Source organism: Montipora foliosa, chromosome 10 (genome assembly GCF_036669935.1).
Source record: "Montipora foliosa isolate CH-2021 chromosome 10, ASM3666993v2, whole genome shotgun sequence".
NCBI lineage: Eukaryota > Metazoa > Cnidaria > Anthozoa > Scleractinia > Acroporidae > Montipora > Montipora foliosa.
In genome coordinates, this window is record NC_090878.1 from 6,889,579 (window position 1) to 6,910,115 (window position 20,537).

Genomic DNA, 20,537 nt, shown 5'->3' on the forward strand with positions numbered 1-20,537 from the left:
TATGGTCATCACCTCGGCTGTGGTGTCAGTTCAACAGTGGCCAGATTGATAAGATGTATTAGCTCTTTATCAGCGCGCTTCACTGAATGTTTTGTTTGTTTTAAAGAGCATGGCTTTTTCCTGGTCTCTGAATCCTGTTGTTACTATTCAGCTAGCCGAGGGTTCGAGAATGGAGAGTTGGAGAGCTATATGTCAGTTATCCACGTCTTCAGAAAAGAGAAACGTAGAGTCAATTGTAACTTTATTGAGTTTCTATGTAACATTAATTATTGTTTCGTATCATTTCAAAATAAATTTCCGTAGACTAGCACCCTTTAAAATACATATTGCTTCCTTGAAATAAATGACAGCTCGTTGCATGGTTGGTAAATGAAATTTTTTTTGTACATTGGAAAATAGCTCTGCTTTATCAGCTTCTTTATGTGAAACGTTAATGAAAAGCGACAACTTTACTTGAAAATTATTGGACAAGAGCCCGTTAGAGAGCAAGATGGTGACTTGCCAACGAGCGTAGTGCCGAGTTGGCTGCAGTCAACGTCATATTCAATTCAATAACAATATGTTAAAATTCAGTCAGACAAAAGGCATCACCTCGAGGTTCCGGTGATTAAACTCAAACACATCCTTATTTTTATTCTTCACAGGTTCAGTTGAATTTTAACAGATCAAATTTGGTTGATTGTTTTTCTTGAATTTTAATAAATCGCGGACGTTTTGAAAACTTGGGCATTTCGTTTCCTGCGGTACTTACTTGTCGAAATTACAATTATGTATTACATAAGTACAGACAATTTAACACCCAGGGCACAGAGCACGCGCAAACGATGGTCACGACCATGCGTCAGAAAGTAAGAGCAAGAAACGCAATGAACGCAATCTCGACCCCCAGAGCTCTTCTCTTTACTGAGGGCGAGAAGAGCTCTGGGGAATCCCGAAACAAAGTGTCTTCTCATTGGTTTTCGTGACGAACAATCAAAAGTGTCTCTAATTGGTACATTTATGTTAGCATGAGGAGTGAGCAGGGGCCTTAAGGTTCAAATAGCCAATTTTTGGCTACAAGAAACCCACGGCGCATGTTCTCCTACAGTGTACATAGACTTTCCCAGAGCCTTGGGTCGATCCGACGCGTTGGTGACGAGAATGACGTCACCGTCTAATACTACCTTAAATTACTGAATTTGTGAACTGCAGCCTCCCATCCTTGCCTACAGTTACAGCTTCATTTCCTCTTTGATACTCGAAAATAATGTAATTACAGTAAGTCCACAAAATTCTGCTAGACTGGGAAAACCAGACTTGTTCTCGCTACTGAAGAAACCACATGCGAAAAGACACGTACTTAAAATTAATGTAGGGAAAAGCACCAGTTATTTCAGAGAACATATCGCAAATAATCTAAGTCAGGACAGGTAATATTAGAAAAAGATAGTTCTTTCACGATAACGGATTTCAACAGAGGGAGGTTTTCTTTCATTGCACCGTTCACAATAATTCTTTAGGAATCTTCATCTTCTAAATCTTGGTCCCGATCTTGTGTACTTCCTGATACAATATTTAGAGCATCTTGCCAAGCGGTCAAGCACTGTGTGAAAATGAACGCCAACATTAGTACCAGCTACCTGACGCACAGACACCCCGACCCAGTCGTCTGGTCCATGCCGGAAAAAATATCTATTTCTGCCAATTTCGCAGGCTACAACTGCCAGAAATAAGATATTGATTCATAAAGGCTACCAATGACATTCTCTTGATAATGAATAAGAGAAAGGGAAAGCGCAGTGAGAGCATTTTTAGCGAGAGTAACTTTAAGAAAACGCTCGATCAACATAGAAAAAGAAATTAGCCGAATTCATCGACTTAATTGCTAGCAGACAAGGGCTGCCATCTTGGAAAGGATGCTAGTGTTAAAGCACACTTGAAATAAATAAATATCGATTTCCCCATTTTTTTTTGCTTGCTCGGAAGCTCTACCACTGAACTAAAGGAAACCCTTGGGAGCCAAGTCATTCAGCTAGGTTCAGATGACACTCTGCTAGTGCGGAGTCGAATGGTACCATTCTGGCGCATTCACGGAACTTTGTGGACAAAAGCCTTTGTTTACGGTTTAAAAAAAATGGAGATCAGCATACTGGCTGGAAATTTAGAAGATCGGAAAGAGAGGCGCTAAGGCAAGTTAGTTCCGAGGGAGTGTACGCTGAAACTATTTCTTTATGCTAATTGTTACGCTAAAAAAAGCTAAGCTCGTTATTCATAACTACCCTTACTAAATTAGTTCTATGGGTCGACTCTGTGAATCAAATCACCTCAGTGAAGGAGTTTAAACAATGGATGCTCCAGATAACCCTATTTGAATGAAGATAAGACTCTTACCTCCTGATAATAATTGATATGTCTCTCAGAGTATTCAGTGAACAGATCTCTCCAGTCTGTTCTTTTGTTCTTGTGCCATCGTTCAATGTCTGCTTTCAGATCGACATTGGCACACTCCAGTCTATCACTGCCTGATTCGGCAAGTTTTGAGAGCTGGTGCAAAAAATGGCAAAAAAAAAAAAACCCTGTCAGTCGTGAGGAAAGTAAACGGAAGACTGCAGTATCCAACAAATTGCCTGAGATCGAGTTAATTGCTCTTGCTGTCTGATTTCCCCCAGAGGCCCCGATTTGAGGTGCGCTATTCTGCCGGACCGACACCCCATAGTAAGCTCGATTTCCGCTGCTCAGTCGAGTTCGGGTATAGTGTGCGCGGTTGGTAATCGAGCCTATACCCCCATGTGGTAAAGACTTCGTCTCTTACTCTTTGAGAATTGAGTCTATCCTCGTTTACGTTCCAACAGGGCATACAAGACATAATCTGCAGTCTATTGGTTTCATTCAAAGACCACAAATTTAAACAAAGGGAAGATGTCATTACAAATTCAACACTTTCTTGTCCGCATACGAGGCCACCTTAGCGGAAACAGCGGAAATTTGAAATGGACATTGCCGCGTGCTGGAACATGTACAGCACGTCAAGAGCCCGAATGCTTATCCAGCCGACTTCCTACACCAAACCTTGGTGTTCTCTTGAAAACGAAACCGCATGGACTTCTGTCAAAGTATATCAAGATGCTAATCGATTCATTTGCCGTGCATGGTTAAACCTTTCAGCCCTGTGGGGGGCCCCATTGATGAGTAAAATCGTATGGCGTTAGAAAGAGTAACATCTACAAGTGTCACTTTTGAGGGCAAGTGATTTATCAAACCACTTGCCACTTACCTCCTCTATACTTGTATCAACTTTATCTAGTTTGTCTTGTTTCGACTGCTCTGTCTCTTTACCAAACCAACGACCACCACCAGTTCCTTTTTCCAGCTGAAGGATAGCAAAAAAAAAGTTTAAGTAACTAAGAAAAAAATTCTAAAATATCGTTTTCTGCGCAAACTACATGCTTACTCCTTGATGTCACAAAATTTTCCCTTCTTAACAATGGACAATTTTACTGGTGAAAGGGAGATCCCTTCGCAATTATGCCGGGGAAGAGTTTAAGGAACTGTTGGTTTTGTCCAAGATCAAATGGAGATTTACTTTCTAGAGAGCTATCACTGCAACCTATTATAGTTGCATACTGCTGAACACAACTTTCTCCTGTAGCCTATATTCCAAAGAGGATAGTGTGTGAGGAAGGGAGGCCGAGACAAAGCTGTATTATCTGAATTTTTCTTAAGTTAGTACTTCTTCACCACACCTACATAATGCCAAACAATGTGCCAAAGCAAAACAAAAAATATGCGCCCATTGGAGTGATGGAAAGTTGTAACAGATGGAGAAAAGAGAGGAAGGGAGCCCACCAAGAAGAGAATGTCAAGGAAGAATATCTACGTGACTAGGGACATACTTAGAATATTATCAAGTTTCCACCATAGATATATCAAGCTGGAGAAATATCGCGATTCTATGTTTGGTATTGAAGGCATTCAAGGGGAGGGCCTGGATGGCTGATGGAACAGACGGGGATGCTCGTCGGAAATTTTAAATTTAACCCCTAAAGGAGACCATCTGGGCGTGGCTCAAGCTTTTTGTGAGTCCTAAAGGAGACCAATCTGGGCATGGCTTAAGCAAATTTTGACCTTGGCGGCCTAAAATATTGTCGCTTTGCCCGAAACACCCTAAGCGAGACCAAAATCCAAAATTTACACCCCTAAGCGAGACGACGAGCATCCCCGTCTGTTTCATATGGGAGTCCCCCCCTTCCCGGGATATACCCTTTCTACCTCTTCCTTCTCAGCCTTTTTTCTTGATAATTCCTCTAACGTTACTTCATATTCCATTTGAGCGGTGTCTCGATGTTTTAGAGTACTCTACAAAAAAAAGCAAGACTCTACTCTCATATTCATCTGCAAAGGAATGGTGTCGCATCAATGCCAGACCAAATTTAAATGAAAATAAATTACAAGAATGGGAAAAGATCAAACAAGAAATAAAAGTCTCTGTGAGACTCCTCATTGATGAAATGTCGAGCATTGGGATATATATTCTACTATGACTTTAAGACTTTATGGCAAAATCAGAACTACCCCTAAAAATAATGAAATAAGAGCGAAGGGTAGATTGGAAACTGCGACAAGCGCGCATTCCATTTCGAGCACATTCATACACCAATTCAGCCGCCCTAACGAAATTCGAAATTTAAGAGCCCATTGATCGAGTGATCCAAAGAGCACCTGAAACCCACTCACTATACCTCATTGAGACTTGTCATCAGTGAAGTAGAAACAAGAACTCAAGGAGTTGATAGCCCACTCAAGGCATGAACAAACGTTTAGAAAAGAACACTCAATAATAATAACTTTTTGTGTCTTTTGTCTACATTTTAAAAGTTTTTGGGGGTTAAATGGCACTTGGATTCTGTCAAAAAATGGGCAATCATTTTGAAGTCACGTTCCCCAAACCAGTCAAAAATACAGTATTCTCTATTTTTTAATGTCAAGCACACACCTTAATAGCATCTGTATAAAGCACATATTCATGTAAGGGTTCCATAAATCTTGGATCTTGAGCTTTCAACTAAAAAAAACACCAAAGCAAATTTAATCAAATTATGACTGTACTAATTGAACAAATGCTTTATTTCATAATGCATTAATTAAGTTATTGGAGCATTTCTGGTGCATTCCAACACAACCAAAAAAGCAATATGGAAACATTCCTTTGGTGTACAAAGTGGAAATAATAAAAATAATGCATGGCAGATGCAAACTCATACAACACCGTTGCAAAATAAATCATCATATTAAGGAGGGTGGCTTTTAACTACCTTAATCTTTTTTTCTGACAAGTGTGTTCTATTAAACTAGTTTGTATGGTTCGACACAGAAACATATTTAGTAAATCATGTGACTAAAACAGCGAGTTAATCATGTTTTTCACAATTTTTTAATGCAACTGTATGAGAACATTTTAACACAAAATCTGTAGTATGGATTTTAAAGAAATTATTTCTCAATTCAGATTTTGCATTGAAACCCGCTCAGAGACTTTTGGCGGGGAAACAGTTTTATTGCTAGGCGAAAAAACTCAGCTTAAATGTAATGTCTTATTACCGGTAAGTTGGAATGAACTTTTAAATATTGATAAGCAGAAAATGGCCTTTATGCCATTCATCCCTGAGCCATCCCCATTCACAAGTAAAATTGTCTGGCGTTAGGAAGAGTAAAACCTTTAAGTATCACTCTCAGCATTGAAGGGGTTAAGTACAAATAGTTTGCCCATCTCACATTGGAAAGGTTGCACTGAGGGCTGTATTTTGTAGTATCTATGAAATGTCATACATTTGAGTGTAGGTATAAAGTGATGAAGAGAATGATCATCATATTTTGTTTTGTTCCTTTTACTCATGCATATTCATCCTTACCAATGATTTAAGAGATGATATATTTTTGTCAAAAGCATCAGCCATAGCATGTAAAGGGTCTGATAGCTTGGACTCTGCATCTGCCCATAAGTTAAAGATTGGAATGTACTCCTTGTATACCTCAAGAAGATCTGCAACAAGGCAACAACCAAGAACAAATGTCAGTAAATCACTGAATGATCTTTTCTATTCATCTTGCTTAAATGCTGGGCAGCTTTGTAAAAAGTGTGTCACACACGCATTTCACTGATTTACCAGTAATTGTTCAAGTTCTATCAGGCAAAGCATTGTTGATGGCATAACTCACCATGCCAATTGTAGCAAGGATCCTTGACTCATAAGGAGCTCTTTGGTTCCTTTTGGTCCTTTTGAGTGGCTATACACCAATCAGTTGGCTCACCAAAGTCTTAAGGGGTTTGCTGGTTAAGGGACACACAACTTGAATCACTATGGTGCAGGGTAGGCACATTTTCTAAAACAGTCCCAATCACACCTGTGTCCCAGGTTTAATTCCATGACTTGGTATTACGTAGGTTGATCTTTTTGCTTCTCTACTCTTTCCTGAGAGGTTTTTCTCCAAGTAACATACTCCTGTTCACCCATCCCCCTCCCCCCAACATTAAAAATCAACGTTAATCATAACGCTATCCCCTATTACTGTGGCAGAGCACTTGAGCTCTGCTGCATAAGCTCGAGACTTGCCTACACGCAACATTTAGGTTGCATGGTACAATGTACCAACATGCATAACATATCAAATTAACAGTGGATAAGTGTTGAGAATGAGGAAAGAAGATGCTTTCAGAAGAGCAAATACTTGCAAAAAGGATGAGGGACAACAAAATATTAATTTTGCCCTCTCAATACTCCTCTGTAAAAAAAAACACATTCTCACCAAATCTATCCTTTGCTATTTTGTCAGAAATTGTCTCTAAAGCCACCATCTTTTCTCTGAAATTTTTAGTGTATTCAGCCGCTTCCTGAAATTCAGGCTCCCTGTTTTTCAGCATCCATGAAGATGCCATATTCCTCATCGAATCACTCATTCTGCTCATTAATCCAGGACTCTGTTTCTTAACTGATGTGAGTTCCTAAAGTTTTCAAAAAAAAAAAAACACCACAATTTTTCACAAAAACTTTTAGAAAGTTTGCCATTGAATGTTAGTATAATTACATTGGTGATTATTGAAAATTCTCTGCGCTGGAGGAGTAACATACGTGTTAGGCTTAGCATTATTTTTAGGTTGGAATAAAATGATGCTGTTGTTTATCTTTACCTGAGGAGCAAGGTTTAGGCCTATCAAAAGAAATGTAAATCATAGTAAAGATCATGTTAATTTCTGGACATATCTGTCCTCATCGACATTGTCATCATCACTTTTATTGTTGTCATCAGTTCTTCCTGTTTAGAGTATTGCACTGTAATCTTTTGCTAAAGCAGACACGCTACAGTTGTAGACCCAACCATGAAGTCTCATCTGATTTCCCTACAGCCAACAATTTCAGTGAAAAAACTACAATCACGAGGAAAAAAAACTCCACTGCTGTTGAGCAACGAAGACTAAGTAGTTGTCTAAGATACATACCCATGTTTTGGCAGTAAGAAATACATGGAAATTGTCATTAAAAGACATCACAGGGTGATCTGCTATCCGACTAACAAACTTGTTGAGTGCAATTTGACGAGACTTGAGGAATTCAGTGCTAAATCTGTCAAAGTGCTTGGAAAATGATTTCTTCTCTGGTAATGGCTGCAACAAAAAGTAAATTTGGTGTCTATTAATTAATCAGTTGCCAATTAAGCAGGATGCACAAGTTTTAGCAAAAAAGATCATGTCCAGTTTATAATTTCTACTAAGTTTATTTCTCAAATACACATCTTTAGACTCCTAAAGCTGAATACAAATTACTTGACTATTGTTGCAAAATCAGTGTGTGATTTTCAACAAGATTTTTATAGTTTTTTTGCAAAGCTATCTCGATAATTGTCATCAAATCTTGCTTAACCCATTGACACCTGAACCTCCATGGACCACCCCGACTGACGAGTAAATCATCTGGAGTTAGACAGAATAAAATCTTCTGGCGTTAAACAGGGTAAAATCTATAAAGTCTCCACATCCTTGTCTTATTTTGCAACATAATTTATTTCCCGGACTCAGAGTCATAACTAATAATTATTATAAGTTGAGTTTTTGTTACTTCCCCACTGTACTCCAAGAGGTTTTTCTCCAGGTACTCTAGCTTTTCCCTCACATAAAAACCAAAATTTGATTTGACCACGCTCTTTCAATCTTTACTTTATTTGAATTGCAGTGTACATAAATAGTAGAGAACTTCTGCTCCACTTTTAAGACTAACGATTTTAACAAAACCTGAGTTTTTCTCTAGCTGATTTAATTACTTAAGGTGGTTCACGTAAGTCAGTGAATTATGACAAAAGCGATAAAGCTGCACTTGCAAGACTTCCATGTAGGCATGCATTATTATTATTATTTAAAGTATTAATATTATGTTCTTACAGGAACAATGTGGGTTGGATAGCTTTCCTCAAGTCTTTGTCTCAACCAAAGGAAGTCTTGATATCTTCTTCTAACACTATATTCTGGATGATCAAACTGTCCTCTTGTAGTCTGCAGCAAGAAAAAGAAAGCATGTTGATAATAAAATTTCTTTAGTGCTGCTATGCAAGTGAGTGCCAGAAATCAGGTCAAGCAACAGCTTCCATTCATGGAGGAATGGAACAATAAACCAAACAATAAAAAATGCAACCACAGAACCTGTTACAAAGTTAACATGACCAGTATAGTAATTAAATATTAGAGTTTTAAAAGTACGATCCTAAAAATCTTCAAACGCTCCATCTTTAACTTTCCCAGGGGAAAAAATAATATTGCTTATACTGTACCCTTTGAAATTTAGCTTGTTTTACATCATGCACAAAGCGGTTCTACTATTGTTTCTGAGTAAATTCCCATTGTTTCAGCTGCACTGTACCTTTAGTTGTGTCCTTTAGAAAGGAAACAAGGCATGGAGGAGGTAAAAACAGCTTTTCCTTTTGCTTACAAACAGACAGTTTAGTTAGGATGAGGGTTTATACATGCCATGTGATAAAATTGATGGTTTATTATTATAGGCAAATAAAGACTCAGCCACTTCTTTGTTCCTTTTAATAAATTAAAATAATAAAATATTGAACATTGTATGTACTTGCTAATACCTGGATCTTCTACATTAATGTACTGGTAGTTTTAATGGTACTAGGATCTTCCCCTCAACTAGGGTGGTTATGTATCTGGAAAGATTCTACCCCACAGAAAAGTTAGAATTTTAGCTTGTAATTATTAACTGCAGAAAAATACAATGATATGAGATATGAGATATATAATTGCACTCTAAGATCCTCCTTGCTTCCTTCACATAGCCAGCCATGATCAAATGTAACATTATAACATAATAATTAAGATAGTATGTGTACTCTCATTGGTCAATAGCTGTGTTTAGATGAGAGTATGGAAACACGGTTGTGACATCACACAAATTTTGATTGGCTATATGACGTCAGACGCCCATTTTGATTGGCTGGTAGGAAATATGAGCGTGCATCAAAAAAATCTGTTTCAATCAAGAATTTTCCTTCATTTGTTTCCTTCATTTGTCGAATTATCTTTGAGAAATATTTCATAAAAGCAATAAAGGACTTTTTTCTGTGTTTCGATAGCCTAAACACTCGAGAAAGTTTGCATCTTGGGTTTGCATACCTGTGTCGAATTCTCCCAATTCCCCCTCATGTTTAGATGAGCCTATGGAAACACGGAAAACATCCTCGATTGCTTAAATAGACAAGGAAAGGAACATGTACTTACCTTAGTGGTCACATTATAACTCACATAGCTCCCCATATGCTTCTCAGGATCATCAACGGTCACATGTAAGTCCTTGACTAGAGTCATCTCATCGTAACCACCCATCTTGAAAGATTCCAGAAATACAGCGCTTTGCTCAATTTCAGATTCAGAAAAATCAATTTCAGACTTGTCTGCATCTTCCCGTGGACTCTGCACAAATAAGTATTCATATTAGGCAAAACTTAAATGCATCAGATGCAGATATTTTCCTTTCAATCTTGAAAGTGGGATGTGTGACTCATCACAAAATAATATTTACTCTGTCTAATGCCAGACAGTGGGGGACCACTTCAGGGATGAATGGGTTAGCAACAAAAAATTAGGTCCACTCAACAGCTACATTAATTTTGTTATACCTCCCAACTCAAATATGTTTTCCAGAGGAGCACGTGTCACGGGTCAAAACTCAGTAACTCCCTAGGGAAACAACAACTTGAACTTTGAAATCGCACATGATCAGGTTGTGCACCTTTGAAACAGCGGCAAATTCCATGTAAAAATCCATGTGTTGTTTTATTTTGAGTTGGGAGGTATAACAAAACACTTAATGACTGGCCCCACAGGAAACAGTGAGTTTTGTTCCCCTGGACCCTCAAATTATGTTCCCCAAGGTGAAGAGGGTCTCGGGGAGATAAAACTCCATGTTTCCCTTGGGGCCAGGCATTAAGTGCTTAGTATGTCTGCTTTAACTCTCTTTCTCTTTCTTTCCTCAGAGTAAGACTGTAGATTTTACTATAATGCCAGACAATTTTCCTTGCCAATGGGGACCACATCAGGAATGAATGGATTAAATTAATTAAAGGCCATTTTCGTCTTATAAGTTAGGGTTTCTTAAAACTCTTAACGATAAATCAACGGAACAAAGACATCGTTTTGACCGTACTTCAGTCATTATCAAGTTAGTGAATGGTAAAATTGACACAGTGAATATATATATTCATATATATAAAATGATGTGATAAATGCTTAAATTGATATGCATATAAGAAGTATAAAGAGATTTGCACGTGTAAACTAATTCACTGTTTTAATTTTACCAATGATTTGATAATGAACAAAGTCCCGTCGAAATGTCATACCGCTGATTTTTATCGTTAAACATTTTCTTCTTATCGACATTAAAGATCATTCCAACCTAATATGACATTACACTATATAACTGATTTGAGTGTAATGTGAAGTGCTAGTTTTATACTCCATTACACTGTGTTTGGAAAACACTCTTTGTTTCCCATCTGAGGAATAGTATGCAATTGATAGGTTGGAACTAAAGAAGCTTTTTTGATTTCTGTGCATATTTTGTTGTTTCTTACACAATGGAAACTCAACACTTTGTACTTGCCACTTTCTGGGAGGTGAAGATCTTTCAGTAACAAACACTGGGAGGTGTGGTTCAAAGTAAAAGCCTCAATTTTAGTGAAGTGAAATTTACCCTCTACCCCTCTCCCTCCTCCAAATCAACCCAAAAAGGTTGCTACATATTATGGAAAGTGAAAATTTAAAAAATCTCTGTATGCTGGGAACGTGCACTGAATGTAATCAATATTCTTCCTATGTAGAGCTTCAAAACAAAATTTAGGTCGGTGCTTTCTTCAATTTGCGGCTTTCCTTTATTTTACATGATAAGGTTGTTATCTGTGCAACATTTGAGAAAACTGTCCGGTTAATTTATTCCCAAAATTTGAAAAGTAAAGTGCATTTTCAGTTGTTTTGTTTTCATCATGTGATACTGATGGGGTGTGTAGAATTTTCAGTGAAGTGAATATTAGACTAGATCTATCACTACAACAAATTCTTGATTTAAATACGCGATAAATATCTGTTATTTCTGTTGTATGAACTTACATCTGGCAAGACAGCCTCAAATGAACGATAGCCATCTTCGTTTGGGTTGAAAGCATCCAAGTCGTCCGCCATATTGGAAAACACATCAACACGATCGTCGGAGCGTTGTCGGCAACAACCGTATAAAACCGAAGTATTCCGAAGGCTACCCAAGATTTATTCCACCATTTTACTTTTCAGCTGTTAGCGTTTTAATTTCTTGTCTGTAGCTTTCTGTGTAGCTATTGAAATGGCGGAGGTACAGCTGTTGTTATTAGGGCCAGAAGAAGTTGGAAAAACGCTGATGCTTAAAAGACTTCAGACAGTCACTGCACAGCACAATTTAGCCCAGGCACAACAGAAGGAAGATCTTGGAGAAGCCCCTTCAACCATACCGACAGTTGGCGTTAATTTAGTCACTTTGACACACAACAAAAGAAAATATACTTTCAGGGAGCTTGGTGGAGCCATGGGACCGATTTGGAATAATTATTTTAAAGAATCACGTAACCTTGTGTACGTTATGGACTCAGCGAAGCCAACTCAGATTGCATCGTCTTGCATTCAGTTCTTGGAAGTTCTGTCCTCAAAGGAAACACAAGATATGCCCGTCCTTTTGATTTTGAACAAGATTGATATAGGAGGTTGTATGAGTCGGAGTGAAATAAGTAATTTAATAAGGCTTCCAGATATTCTAGCTTGTGCAAGGCAAGATATTACAGTGTTAGAGTGCAGCTTTAGAGAAGGTACAGGATTACGTGGAATTTTGAAATGGCTTCATGAAAAATCGTCCTATGTTTCGAAGTAAGAAACGGACGTATTTCGTGTATTATAGTTGTTCTGTGGTGGATAATGGCTTGAAATGACACTGTACACATTGTTTTTTTTTTTTTTTTTTTTTGGGGGGGGGGGGGGTGCAGGTGGATAGAGGGGATGAATGAGGGGTAGTATAAGTAGAATAGTAGCAGCTGTCATAACCTGCTATTGTTTGGTATTTTAAGCAGCTTTTATTGTTTTTATGTCCAAGTCATTGTTTCAATTGTTTAGTCTTTTGTTTTTGACTTCGGTAGCAAGCCGACCACATCATTTATTACAAGAGCTGCTCTCCAGCCTTCCTTTGCAGTCCCTTCATAAATCACTTGAGCGGTCCGCTTTTCTTAGGCAGTCGTGTTCAGTCACGCAATAGAATAAAAAGACCGAGGGACGCTTGGGAAGAAGAGAAAAAGAAGGGACTGCACCCGTTGCTCTAACCAACATGTTCAGAATTTCCCGTTGCACCAGCAACAGGAAATTCGGATTGGTCCCTTGACAATATAATGCACTGCTGTCAGATTTCTGGGGAACCATCTGTCGTATCACTTACTGATTAGATTAACAGAATTGGTCATTCTGAACGTGTCAGTCAGAGTAACGGGTGCAGTCCCTTCTTTCTCTCCTCTTCCCAAGCCTCTGTCAGTCTTTTTATTTGTTTGCATGACAAAACACGACTGCCTCGGAAATTTATGGAGGGACTGCTCGCAGTCTAGCCTTGCTTCACAAGCCTGTGGTTTGCGAGAATAACATTATAAAACTCTAAAATAGCCATTTAAGAGAGCTTCCATGTGGAGCTTTGTATGAGGTTTGTGAGCATGTGTTCCAGTTTTTCATAGCAGCGAAAATCATGCAAGTGGAAAAGCTGTGAGAAGATTTATCTTGCAGCTCCTCCCCTTGAACAGTTCCAGCAACTATGAAAAAGTAACAGATTGAATTTGCAGTCTACACGTTTGGGGTTTGACATGTGCTATTCCACAACAAGAAAAACAAAACCTCCAGCATCTTTCTTTTGTGAGAATGCACATGAAATTTTTGTTATAACCAGTTTTGCATGAGTCGTGAGAGGGGCACATTGTCTAGAGAACTGTGGCCTGGCTTTTCAAAACAAAAATCCATATTTATTGTCTCTCTAAATAAAATTACTGTGATAAGAATCTTAGTACAACCTCTTCAATGTTATTTAAATGAGGTGGGAATCTAAGATGAAAATAATCTTATTTACAAGAAATAGATATTTCGTATTAAATACATATGCTGTATCAGTCTCTCCATAAAACATGATAAAAAACTTTGTATCAAGCACAAGTGAGATTTGCCAAACTCTGTTCAACCAGGTCACTGCACTGTGACTTAATCATTTCCCATGTGCTACCGAAAATATGAATATTAAAACGGACTTTTCTATCCTGCCCAACAACTGGGGGGGAGTCCTAGCACTCATGATTGCGTGAGCTTGTGTGATTAGGACCAAAAATATATTTTGTTGCTCTACAAATTAATAAATATTGTGAACCGAAATAAACCGATCATTGTGGTATTGCCCGATATTTCTCTTTTGATAATAAGCATGGCAGGCCAGCCTTAAGGAATGGTTCCCAGCTTTGGGCTGTACTCGAGACCTCGTTATTCCCCGTACGAACCTCCTGGCCGGTGAATAACATATTTTTTTTCCCTCATCCTTATCAATTTTGCATAACATATACACATTGAGGTTTATTTTTTCAGAGTTTAAGATCAGGAATTTCTTAGGGATGAAACCTTAAACCTGTCAATTCCTGGCCCCAGTTGTTCAAACGATGGATAGCGCTATCCACCGGATAAACCACTATCCAGCAGATAAACACTGGGATAGACAATTGAGTTAACCAGTGGATAGTGATTTATCCGGCGGATAGTGCTATCCATCGTTTGAACAACTGGGACCTGAAGTGTAAATCTGACCCCCTCAAGACCAAAATTACTGTAACACATGCAAAATTGCTGTGACTTTGTATTACATACACAGCCATCTAACAATAAAACATTTCTTTTGTTTTTTCTTTACAGTTTATTAATAAGTTGAATAAGAAGCTAGAAATAATTTATTGTAAGGGTTTTACTACTGACTATGAGATGGAAGGCTACCATACATAGACTTCATAGACTTATTTGCATAAATGCTTGAATCTTCTTTTTCACCAATTTCTTCATACTTCTTGTCCTTTTGGTGATTATACAGGCAATAATGCTGAACCATAAAGAAGACATCAAACAAAATTGAAATAGCCCCCAAACCAAACTTTGTGAAGTCGCCAAATATTGACCTCCAGTCATCTGAAAAATACAACATTGAAAGCAACAATGTACAGTTATCATAGCCTTACTTACACGAAGATGTCATTGTGGGATATTTTTAAGTACTGGTAGTTTGCCAGATGAGGCTGTTGAACTATGGAACTTTGAAAATAATTTTATGATTCTGAACAGAAAATTGTAATATTCAAAACGTGACAATGACAAAGAGCTTCCTTGATCCATTGGCAACCAACAGTCTGTAACACACAACTGACAGTCAATCACAAGTCAGTCCACAGATAATCAACAACTTAAGCATAACTTTGGTTAGTATGTGAAAGTTACAAAATACAACCATTTCCAATAATCAACAAAAAAATAAGAGATCTATATGTATCCAGGATTGCAAGTTTTGTAATGACTGTTACAGTAATGCATGCCAATTTTGATCAGCATCGCGAAATGTCCTCCTACCATTCTCCTCAGCTTTTAAAACATAAATAATTATTGTGTCTGGACAGACAGGAGATTGGACATCGCGAAGTTTCCTAAAAAGTCTACATGTACGTGTCAACCACATATTTCCAATAATAGAGTTTTAACATTCATGCTTCTTTAAAGTCAAGGGTTTTGTACACTGCAACTGTTAACAATAATTTGTTACATTAGGGACACTAAGATGTTCACCAAAATTGAGCATGCATCCTTTGCAATTTTGGATCTACATGCAAAAAACTGAGAATTGTACAATGCAATGATTTTTGATATCCAGTTTATGCATTACAGACATTAAATTTTACTAGAGTCAGGTTGGCCTTAAATTGGTCCAACCAGGGATTTAAAGGTGGCAAAAGGAAACAACAGATCACTTACTATTGTTATAAGCTAAAAGAAACATCTGTAAAATACTCAGTGATCCTCCAGTGAAATCAAGAAGAACATTTCCAATACTCCATCCTACTGTACTCTTTCGACGAAAGTTCATCCAAGCCTTCAAAGGAGAGTTCAAGAATTACTTTTGATCAAGCAGTCAAATTCCAGCCAATGATCCTCAAATGTGAGGAGTTGGCTGACGTGCAGGGATGGCACAGTGGTGAGAGCACTCGCCTCCCACCAATGTGGCCCGGGTTCGATTGCCAGATCCGGCGTCATATGTGGGTTGAGTTTGTTGGTTCTCTACTGCACCGAGAGGTTTTCTCCGGGTACTCCGGTTTCCCCTCTCCTCAAAAACCAAAATTTGATTTCATTTGTGTCAACTTGTTAATTTCAATTTACAGTGTCCCCAATTAGTGCTCTACGGCGCTAGAAGATTAGACACTTAAATAAAGTTCCTTTCCTTTCCTTTCCCGTAAATAAGTAAATAAACATGTCTTGTGTTTCTGGCAAGTACAATGTACAATGTATGTAAGGATGCTTGATGTTGATAGCACAAATGTGAAGGAAGGCTAAATTTATGATTACGATTGATTTGGGAAACTTAAGAGATAAGCAAGTATCAGCATTCAGATACAAAGATAATCCTGTCACCAATTAAATGTTCAGATGGATGCATGGAACTGGACCAAATCAGATGGATTGATTGTATGGGATGGGAGGACTAAGCTATCATCAAATTACAAGAATTGCGTCAAATTTAGGTACATGTAATGGCAGCTTTACAAACAAACCTGGGGTATGTACTTGATGAGTGTGACACCAATTTTGATATACGAAAAGTAATAAAGATACGTCAACCAAGTGATTTTGCGGCATAATGTCACAACAAATGCAATGGCAGCAAACAACCAGGTACAGGACAACAGAATTTTGGAAGGAAGAGATACTTTTTGATCGCCACGCTGAAAAAAAGATGAACACAAGTTTTAATGTACATTATTTATAAACACTTCATATTTTACGTCTTAGTAACAAAGCACAAGGGCCATACTGGGAAATATTGGCCTGAGTTCATGGCAGTACAGACCAAGGGCTGCGAGGTCCATACAAAAACGACCAAGGGCCAACATTCCCCAGTGCAGTACAAAGCATGAGAGGTTAGTAAATTGTTTATTGTATGGCATCTTTTTGAGCGAACAGACACTTCTCCACTTGGTTCCCATCAGCGAACTTTGAACAGCAACAATTTACGTGTAAAACTTAATTCCACTTGCTACAATAATATTTTTTTACTGTTGTAATGAACAAATTAATTTCCACTTTTAAAACACTCTTTGTGTTTCACTCAACTTGAATTTCCTGAGAGAGAGAAAAAATATGGAAATGGTCCATTTGCATGGTAATGGTATGTACTGTAAAACCCCTACCAAAAACCAGCCAATCAGAATGCTCAATTTAGTCTGCTTGCCACATAATAAAATATGAAAATTTCAAATGTATTACAAATGTAAAAGATTGTACTCTGGACATACCTCATAAAATAAGCACTGAAGAATTGCTATAAATGTTAAAAGAATAGCATGGATTGTGAAGAACACATCATTTGTTTGGACAGGATTTACTCCTCCTGGGTGCTTCGCAAAGTATTCACGCTGTAAGGAAGTACATTCATTTAAAGCACACCATTAGAATACCATTAGCATGATGTTTAATTATAATACACTGTTTCTATAGATATATTCATGAACATGAAATGGACACGAAACTTTTATGACAAACGAAAAGCTTTTAACCTGTACTTCAGGAATCCAAAACATTCCAATGTTAAACAAGCCATATGCTATGAATCCTGTGATGTTGTAGGCAACAAAATCGAAGTTGAGTCCAGTTACACTGAGGCAAAAAGCATAACTGTTATTGATGCAAGTATCAAGCTCATAAAAAGTATTTAACTGAATTGGAGAGTCAGTACAGGTGTTAAATCAAATTGATCATACCTTTGCCTTTTCCAGTTAAGGTAAATCTGCAAATGGAAGACGACATCTGCAGTTAACACAGGAAAGACAGAATTCGAGAGGACAGGGGGTTGGCAATAAAGTCTACTTACACAGTAGCCAGGCAATCAGGGTTAAACAAGAGGTAGAAGGGAGGGAGGGTGCAATAATAAATACTAGGTAGGGACCCCTCAGAAAAGCATCTTTAATATACCTTTATACACACTGCTTCTTCTTCTCACGCAGAGAACACGTGTACTTTTTTGTCAAATTCAAACTGAGGATGACTGAAGGTTTTCGGTCAAAACGTCTTTATCCAGTTTTTAGTGATCATCGCTTGACGTACAACATTTCTTATATAGTCATTCTTCCCACTTCTTATAATGTATTCCCCTTCCTATCTACTTCCTCCTCTTTTCTATGAAACAGCCATTTTTTCCTCAACCTCCTCCTTTCAACTACATATACTCTTCATATGCCTCAAAAGTAACTCAAGTGAAATTCTACAGGCAGGGATTTCAATGACATTTGAAGATGCTGGTCGGTTTGAGTACAGTACCTAAGTGTTGTCATTTTCAAAAATGACAAATCAATGTAAATCAAATCAAGTGCCGGTTTTCGAGGAGAGGGGAAAACCAGAGTACCCAGAAAAGAAACCTCTTGGTTCCTAGTAGAGAACCAACAAACTCAATCCACGTACATGTATGACACTGAGTCTGGGAATTGAACCTGGGACACATTGGTGGGAGCGATTGCTCTAACCACTGTGCCATCCTTGCACCCCCATTACTAACTTAAATTTAGGGAGAAAAGTAGCCAACTTAATTCTCTAAATGAAATACATGTAGCTGATGATTATCATACGCTGTGGGTACTTACTGAAACCACTGTATACTTATTTGGACACCAGTAGCTGCTCATAGTGTCTCCTCATCAAAATAAGGAAGAAGCATTATATATCTTACCTGTGGGTAAAAAGAAACAGACCATGCAACAAAATACAGCCAGCCGATAACAGCATTGAGCACTGTTAATGAAGAGAAATGTACCACTCTGACTGTAACCCAAATACTAGAAAAAAGAAAAAACAGGACAAAAAATCAATCAATTACTTGAGATTTTACTTTAGAAAATTAAGCAAAGAGAGCTAGGCCATTTGTTTTTCAAGATTAATTTTGCCCGTCTGTTCAACTTCCCTAATTGAGCAGAGTTTTGAAAGTTTGCATTCCTCAATTAATTAACACTTTGATGCCTGAACTGGCCTGAACCGGCCATACTCAGTATTTTACTCTGTTTAATGCCAGTTTGAGAGTATTTTACTACTCTAACACCACACAATTTGAATTGTCACTGGGAAAGCCCCAGGAGTCAATGGGTTAAAGGAGGACATGGAAAGGCTTTGATTGTCTAGTTACTACATGCAAGTGATCAAAGGGCACTGATCTAAAACAGACAAATTAAAATTCATAAGGTACTGTAGACATTATTATTATTCTATTTCGATGTCATGTCAACCACACATATACTGATAATGATCGTTTGGAACTTTGTGAAAAAATACAAATAAATTAAATAAGAAGGGCTCCAGGCAAAAACAACGTAAGCTAAATTTTTGTGTGATTGAAGAACAAAGAGAACACACGTCAAGTGTTCCATACATCTTTTGGCTGGTTTGCTTTTGGTTTCCTAGAATTGATGTTGCAAAAAGCTGCTCCCTGACTCCTCGCAGCATCTTGTATGCTCGCAGCCATGACTTTCACTACTGGTATTACTATTACTATTAGTATTACTGACAATTCTTTCAAACCTATTTATTTCCATACTGATTAATCAGGTAATATTGCTTCAATACCTTTCAGTGTTGTCATGATAAGTATAATTTTTATCCAAAGAGCATATAAGAGTTGCTTTTCCAATACCATTCCCATGAATTTTCACTGATTTCTTCCTAATGGACTCTTTAAAAACAACCTATGTAAAAATCTGTTAAAGTTAAAATAAACAACAAAATAGATGCTTCAACATTTGCCCAAGTACGAAACTGATAAAAAAATGATGGTGGCAATTACAGAAGTTGATTATAGTTGCAAGATGGTTGTGTGACCTGATGCAGCTGTTGGTAGCTTTAAAGCAGCCATTTACATTTAAAGTGGTACTACGACCAAAAAAAAATTTTGTTTTTCCTTTGGATTTCAAAACTATGTTAACTAAACACTAACTCACCCAAGTTTTAAGTTCTAATTTTAAAAAGACACCTGTTTATTTTAGCTGGAATTTTCTTATTTATTGGTCCGCCATTACTAACCTTAAAATCTTGAGAGAGCTGGGTCGAGGAGAAAATGACGTCAAATACTCACTAGTTTAAGAATGCAATGCGTGTGTACGCGGCCTAATTAATATGCAGCACGGGAATTTCGGGCTTTCAGACTTTTCAACCCGTGTTTTGCATATTAATAAATTGCGTTGACACGCTGACATTTTAAGCTAGTGAGTAGATGACTTCATTTTCTCTAGATCCAACCCTCTGAGGTCCAATCGGCCAGTTTTGAACGTGAGTAATGGCAGACCATGAAATCCAAAACTTACACTCAAAATAAATAGCATTTGGATAAAACTCAAAGCTCAAATTTTGCCAGTTAGGTGTTAAGCGAACAAAATTTCAAAATCTGAAGAAAAAAGGAAATGATTTTTTGATCATAGTACCACTTTAATTCAGGACTCTTCATCCCATTCCTCTAATGTTTTGTAAGATGCATAAAGAACATGGGTGGTTATACAGCCAGGGGTTTTCTTGACAGGAAGGGAGGATGAGATAAAGTTCAAAGATGCTGATGGTTATGGTGGCGTTGCTGATGCTGCTGCTGCTGCTGATGATGATAGAGGCAATTGAAAGAATAAGAATCAATGATACATGAAATACCGGTATTCACCTTGTTTGGTACTGCAAGAATGGATGGTTT

The 20,537-nt window shown here is 37.8% G+C and overlaps 3 protein-coding genes across 3 annotated transcripts in view; 1 reads left to right on the plus strand and 2 right to left on the minus strand.

Annotated features, from left to right (window-relative positions):
• Positions 1 to 224: 224 nt before the first annotated feature.
• Positions 225 to 11,801, minus strand: LOC137974068 (sorting nexin-7-like). Its single transcript, XM_068820990.1, has 11 exons — positions 11,642 to 11,801; positions 9,755 to 9,946; positions 8,411 to 8,521; positions 7,475 to 7,639; positions 6,784 to 6,979; positions 5,889 to 6,019; positions 4,973 to 5,041; positions 4,249 to 4,335; positions 3,254 to 3,349; positions 2,371 to 2,523; positions 225 to 1,582 (listed from the first exon to the last, which is right to left on the minus strand). Exons 1-11 carry the CDS (start codon positions 11,711 to 11,713, stop codon positions 1,496 to 1,498), a joined length of 1,359 nt encoding a protein of 452 aa, XP_068677091.1. The 5' UTR covers positions 11,714 to 11,801; the 3' UTR covers positions 225 to 1,495.
• Positions 11,752 to 12,449, plus strand: LOC137974072 (ADP-ribosylation factor-like protein 16). The gene has a single exon (XM_068820994.1). It carries the CDS (start codon positions 11,871 to 11,873, stop codon positions 12,426 to 12,428), a length of 558 nt encoding a protein of 185 aa, XP_068677095.1. The 5' UTR covers positions 11,752 to 11,870; the 3' UTR covers positions 12,429 to 12,449.
• Positions 12,450 to 14,312: 1,863 nt separating this feature from the next.
• The window catches only part of LOC137974071 (cystinosin-like), a 7,236-nt gene continuing 1,011 nt past the window's right edge, over positions 14,313 to 20,537 (minus strand). Inside the window, exons 3-11 of the mRNA XM_068820993.1 lie at positions 20,508 to 20,537; positions 19,430 to 19,548; positions 18,543 to 18,648; positions 17,581 to 17,606; positions 17,377 to 17,476; positions 17,116 to 17,235; positions 16,375 to 16,545; positions 15,581 to 15,698; positions 14,313 to 14,746 (exon numbers count right to left, since the gene is read on the minus strand). The exon at positions 20,508 to 20,537 is cut by the window's right edge and continues 49 nt beyond it. Of these exons, the coding sequence (XP_068677094.1) occupies positions 14,532 to 14,746; positions 15,581 to 15,698; positions 16,375 to 16,545; positions 17,116 to 17,235; positions 17,377 to 17,476; positions 17,581 to 17,606; positions 18,543 to 18,648; positions 19,430 to 19,548; positions 20,508 to 20,537 (1,005 nt within the window). The 3' untranslated portion in view covers positions 14,313 to 14,531. The remainder of the gene's footprint in view (positions 14,747 to 15,580; positions 15,699 to 16,374; positions 16,546 to 17,115; positions 17,236 to 17,376; positions 17,477 to 17,580; positions 17,607 to 18,542; positions 18,649 to 19,429; positions 19,549 to 20,507) is intronic.